This window comes from Trichosurus vulpecula, chromosome 2, assembly GCF_011100635.1.
Source record: "Trichosurus vulpecula isolate mTriVul1 chromosome 2, mTriVul1.pri, whole genome shotgun sequence".
Taxonomy (NCBI): domain Eukaryota; kingdom Metazoa; phylum Chordata; class Mammalia; order Diprotodontia; family Phalangeridae; genus Trichosurus; species Trichosurus vulpecula.
The window spans coordinates 82,519,100-82,524,984 of NC_050574.1; the positions used below are offsets into that span (position 1 = coordinate 82,519,100).

At 49.0% G+C, this 5,885-nt stretch overlaps 1 protein-coding gene across 1 annotated transcript; it reads left to right on the top strand.

Moving 5' to 3' along the window:
- Positions 1–3,220: 3,220 nt before the first annotated feature.
- CAVIN3 (caveolae associated protein 3) lies at positions 3,221–5,499 on the top strand. Its single transcript, XM_036746000.1, has 2 exons — positions 3,221–3,688; positions 4,822–5,499. The coding sequence occupies exons 1-2, from the start codon at positions 3,317–3,319 to the stop codon at positions 5,233–5,235; spliced, it is 786 nt and encodes a 261-aa protein (XP_036601895.1). The 5' UTR covers positions 3,221–3,316; the 3' UTR covers positions 5,236–5,499.
- The last annotated feature ends 386 nt before the right edge of the window (positions 5,500–5,885 follow it).

Here is a 5,885-nt window from a genome sequence, read left to right on the forward strand (position 1 = left end):
CTAGTTGATCTCTAAACTCCCTGCCAGCTCTAAATCTAGGATACTACATTTGCTGAACCACTGTCGGTAATCTTTGAATAATTTTAAAGAATTACGAGATACCTCAGGACAGAGGCAGGCAACATTTATTCCGATTTTCCAAAAGAGGGAGAATCCTTAAACTATAGGCCAGCGACTTCATTTTCTGACAAATTTCTAGAATCCATTATTAAAGGGATAGTTTACAGACCCTCAGAAAGAGAAGTCGCGACCACCACCAAAGCCAGCATGGGGTTCATCCAGAACAGCTCATGCCAGACTAATCTCATTTCCTTTTTTTGAAAGAGTTACTAGACTGGTAGATGAGGAGAATATAATTAGTCATAGTATAACTGGATTTTAGGAAGGCATCTGACAAAGACTCTCGTGACATCCTTCTGAAAGGATATTGAGAGATAAGGGCTAAGTAATAGCATAATTATAAACCTTTGGAGGCATCTGAACAACCAGACCCAAAGAATGGTGATTAATGATTGAGTTCAACAGGGATGGAGATTTCTAGAATTCTTCAGGGTTGTTATTAATCTTGTCTTGTTTAATATTTTTACTGATTCAGATAAACAAATAGAGGGCATGCTTTATTAAATTTTTAGATATCATGGGAAGCATTGCTAATATATACATGTATGTATACATCTATATAATACAGACATATATCTATATACCTATACATATATCTATAGCTGAGGTAAAAATGAGGCAATGTATGCATATATACACAAACAAAAATACATATATATGTGTATTTGTATGTACACATGCATATGTAATGCATACAGATATGTGTGTGTGTGTGTAACCGAGATCAAAAAGAGGCAATGTAGTTTAGTAAGAAAAACTGCTGGATTTGGAGTTAGAACTTAGCTTCAAATCTCAGTTGACACTCCCTATGTGGTTTTAGGCCAGTTCTTTAACCTCTCTGGGCCTGTTTCCTCATCTATAATATGAAGTTCTTGGATTAGCCCAGAATTACACAGCTAATAAATGTCTGATGTCAGATTTGAACTAAAGAAGATGAATCTTCCTGACTCCAGACCCTGAATTCTACCCACTGCATCATCTAGCTGCCCTGCGATGTCTTGCAGACATCTTAAACTCAATATGTAAAAAAATGGAACTCATTCTCTTCCCCCTAAGCCCTCCACTCCTCACTCCCTTATTACTGTAGAGGGCAACAGAATCCTCTCATTTTCTCCTGATCACAACCTAAGAGTCATCCTGGACTCCTCACTCTTATCCCATCCCCAACATCCAGTCTGTTGCTAAGGCTTGTCAATTTCACCTTTACAACATTTCTCATGTGTGCCCCTTTACTCCTATGACACTGCCAACCCTCTAGTGCAGGCCCTCATCCCCTTACATCTGGACTACTGCAATAGCCTACGGATGGGTCTGCCTGTCTCAGGCCTCTCCCTGCAATAACCCACTCTCCATTCAGCCACTAAAATGATTACATTAAAGCCAAGGTACAGTCACGTCACTCCCTACTCCATAAACTCCAGCGGCTTCCTCTTGCCTCCAAGGTCAAATACAAAATGGTGTTTGTCTCCTTCTACCTTTCCAGTCTTCTTATACCTTTCGGCCCAGTTATACTGGCCTCCTGGCTGTTCCAGGAACAGGTTATTTCATCTCTCTGTTCTGTGCATTTTCTCTGGCCGTTCCTTATGTTTTGAACATTCTCTATTTTCTGTCCTAGCTACTGAACTCCCTGGATTCAAGTCACAACTAAAATCCCGTCTTTTATAGGTAACCTTATTCAACTCTTCTTAAATCCAGTGCCTCCCCTCAATCATCTCTTTTTTTTTTTTTGGAGGGGAGAAGGCAGGGCAATTGGGGTTAAATGACTTGCCCAAGGTTACACAGCTAGTATGTCTCAAGTGTCTGAGGCTGGATTTGAACTCAGGTCCTCCTGACTCCAGGCCCTATGCTCTACTCACTGTGCCACCTAGCCGCCCTAATCACATCTTTCTTATCCTGTATATTGCTTGCTTTCTATAAATTTGTTTGCATGATGTCTCCTCCATTAGATTATAAGCTCTTTGATGGCAAGGACCGTTTGTCTTTTTTTTATCTCCAGTGCCTGGCATAGTAAGTGCTTATTTATTTATTTTTTGATTGACTTTGTTGATTGACTCATCTCCCTTTTCCAATCATCCATTTTCTTCAGGGAGGCTGCCTGGTCACAAGCCTGGGGTCTGGTGGCCCATTTAAGCCATTTTCAGGTGTTGAATAGATCAGAAAGATTGGGGCAACACAGCTGTGAGGCTGTGGTATCAAGGCTGGCTTGTTTCTGTGAAATAAATTATTCCTTTGGCTATAACTGGGCTGGAGATGAGCATTTCAGCAAGCCAATTCCAACCAGAACAGATGAGACTTCAAAAGAAAGACTAAGTAGGGGAACAACCACATTTTAAGGAACGACAACAAATGACAAAGTGCTGAATGGGAGAAGAAATTAGCCTGCTAATCAGGAAATCCCCAGGAGGCCCAAATGGGAAACATGGACCGGGGTCTGAGTGACAGATAAATGAACACATTACACAGTAACCAAACATTAGGAGTGGTGGGAAAACCGCCCTACAGCAACGCCAGCACAGTCTGAGAAAGTCGGAAAATGCCCCACAATGGGCTGGGCCCATAGGATCCTCCCTGGAGGATCGATATTCGGGACAGCTGGTACAAATGCACAGAAGGAATGCCGAGCAGGCGGAGCAGTCAGTTTGGTTGGAATGTTAAGTATGTGAAGACGAATAACGTAAAAATAAATCTGAAGCAGTGGACTGCTGCTCCCTCCCCCCACAAAGGGCTTCCGACTTCGAAGGTGGTCCTTGGGAGTCGGGCCTCAAACAACGCCGTAACCCCGAAGGGTCTGGTCTCCCCGAGCTAGCGTTCCGCTCCTTAGGCAGGCAGAGTTAGAGGGAGATGCTGATGCCCCCGGCGCCCCAGCACGGAGCGAGGGCACAGGCTGTTTCCCAGGGTGTGTCCGCCGGAGGAGGCATGTTGGGGACCAGAGCCCCCCAGCTGCCCGCCTCCCTCTGCAGGAGGAGCCTGCAGGAGGAGGAAGGGAGGGTTGGTTAGGGCGTGGCGGCTGGAGAAGGGGCAGCCCCTAAAGACCCCGGCCCCGCCCGTCTGAGTCACGGACCCCGGCCCTCCAGCTGCGCTCCCCGCCCCCAGCGGGAGGAGCCCAGGAGACCGCTGGGAAGAGCACAAGCAGCGGAGGGTGGAACGGGACTGGACCAGATCCGAGCGGGCTAGGGCGCGGGCATCTCGAGGGGCCATGGGGGAGGGCGTGCTGGCGGCTAAAGCCGCGGAGCCCGGGCCAGTGCACGCGGTGACAGTGGTGACGCTACTGGAGAAGCTGTCCACTATGCTGGAGGCGGTGCGGGAGCGCCAGGGCAGCTTGGCCCGGCGGCAGGGCGGCCTCACGGGCACCGTGCGCCGCATCCAGAGCAGCCTGGGCGCGCTCAGCCGCAGCCACGGGGACACCAGTAACACACTGGCCCAGCTGCTGGACAAGGCCGAGCGCGTCAGCACGCACGCCCACGCCGCCCGCGAGCGCGCCGTCCGCCGCGCGCTCCAGGTGCAGCGGCTCGAGGCCAACCACGCGCTGCTTGTCGCCCGCGGCCAGATGCACGTCCAGCTCTTCAAGGTCAGTGAGGGCCCCTGCGTAGGCCCGCAAACCTAGGCCCTCGGGGCACCCCCTGGTCCCTCCGACCGCGCCTACATTCCTGGCCCCTAATGTGAGGCTTCAAGCCGCACCCGTGCTTACGTCATCCTTCGACGCCACGCCCACAAGCCCTTAACCGAGTAGATGCTCCGGCTTGTCACGGCCCGCCCAGACCCATACTGTAATTCCACGTTGACATAGACGCAGATTGAGTGCTGGAAGGGACTTTAGGGCACTTTGGGGTCCAGCGCCCTCGTCTTACAGATGAGGAAACAGCCCCGAAGAGAGGAAGGGACTTAGCCAGATAGTGGCATTGGTGACACTAGAACCCAAGTCTCTACTCCTTGGCTTAGTGTTTCTCCCTCAGTACCAGGGGTTCTTCTTTACCTGGGGTCCACAGACTCATGGATGGATTTAAGAAGGTCCATGAACTTGGATGGGGAAAAAAATTGCATTACATTAATTGGTTTCCTTTATAATCCTATATATTCTATGAGTTTTAAAACATTCTGAGAATGGGTTTGTGGATTGCGTTTGAATGACAAAGGGATCCGTGAAACACCAAAGGTTAAGAGTCCTGCTCTACAGTGTTGTTCGTTAATGTGGATGATTGGCATCCCCTGGCTTGTAAGGGACATAACCCCCCAACCCTCCTCCTCCCATCCCCATGTGGAAAAAGTTATGGGAAGGATTATTCTTTCTTCTTTCTTAATAAGTCTTCCTGGTTATACCGCTGGGGGTAGCTTTCTACCCAATACAAACCTTCCTGTGACTAATATAGACTCAGCCTTAGTGGAATGACTTGGGCTTGATGACTTCTATAGGCACTACAAGGACTTAACTCGTAAGGCCTAGATTCTTGCTCATAGTTAGCTTCAGTCACCTTTCCCTAGGGCTCTCCCACACATTCCATCTACTTTTGGGACTGTAGAAGGGAGGGGGCAGGCCAAATGATGACAGAAGTATTTCCTAGGCAGGAGTAAGGCTTGGGAGGGTTGCAGAGACATGTTACTGAGTTGGCGGGTAGCCCAGATGGGCAGTATTGCTTCTGGAAGTGACATCTTAACCAAGACATTGTTGCTGGGGAGATAATGTTCATTGTTCTTCACTTTCAGGAGGAGGAAGAAATCCCAGCCAGAGCTTTTCAGAAGGAGCCAGAATCCACAGAGCTAGAAGAGAAGGAACTAGGACCAGAGGCCTTAGAAGAGCTGGAAGAAAGGGAGAGCTCAGATGAGGAGCCAGTGGAATCTCGGGCCAAGCGGCTTCGGCGTACTGGCCTAGAGAAGGTGCAGAGCCTTCGCAGGGCACTGTCCACCCGAAAGAGCAAGGGCCCTGCCCCACCTCCACCCACTCCTACCAAGCCTCCCCGATTGGGCCCTAGCCGGGGCATTGAAAATCATCCTGAGGCAGGGGTAGTTGTTGAAGCAGAGCCAGGGTTGGAGCTAGAGCCACCAAGGAGCCTTGTGGAAGATCCAGAGAGTCCTGAGGCCAGCGAAACTCTGATGCTCCAGGAAGAGGGTGCTGCCTAGTGCTCCATCCTGCTTTCCCACTTCTCTGTGCCTGTATCTTTAATGGCACCACCAGTTGCCAAGCAACAGAGCCCAGTTACCAATAGATCACCTTTACTCAAGCAAAGAAAGTACCCTACCTTTATAGCTCACCTCACTCCCTCTCTTACTCCCAAACTCAGACCTCCACTCCAAAGCCCTCCAATCCACCTCATTCTAAACCTCAAAGACCAACACTATCACCTTCCCAAGTGTACTCAAGATTAATAAACTAATTTCACTAACCACAGGTTTCATGTAATTGAGGAGTAATACTTCATAGAGCAAGGGACCACCTGGAACATATCAGAACAGTTTGTGATATCATCTCCTGAAAGTCTCTGTAGGCTTTTATCTCTCCCAAGTCCCTGGTCAGAACTCCAAACCATCAGAGTGAAAGGGTGGCTCTTTGCATTAAGTTTTGTTCCTGCAAGGGGAGGATAGGGGAAACAACCAAGCAAGCTGTGGGATAGGACCATTACTGAGGGAGTAGGATCATGGAACCAATGTTAGAGTTGGAAGGCCCTGTAGAAGTCATCTAGAACATGTGCCCTCCCCACTGCCCCCCCTCCCCACCATTTTGCACATGAGGAAACAGAGGCCCAGAGGGGTTAAATGACTTGCCCAAGGTA

Coding starts and splice junctions, on each gene's coding strand:
- CAVIN3 (XM_036746000.1), top strand. CDS start 3,317: ATGGGGGAGGGCGTGCTGGCGGCTAAAGCCGCGGAGCCCGGGCCAGTG. Junction 3,689..4,821: donor TGCACGTCCAGCTCTTCAAG/GTCAGTGAGGGC, acceptor CTTCACTTTCAG/GAGGAGGAAGAAATCCCAGC.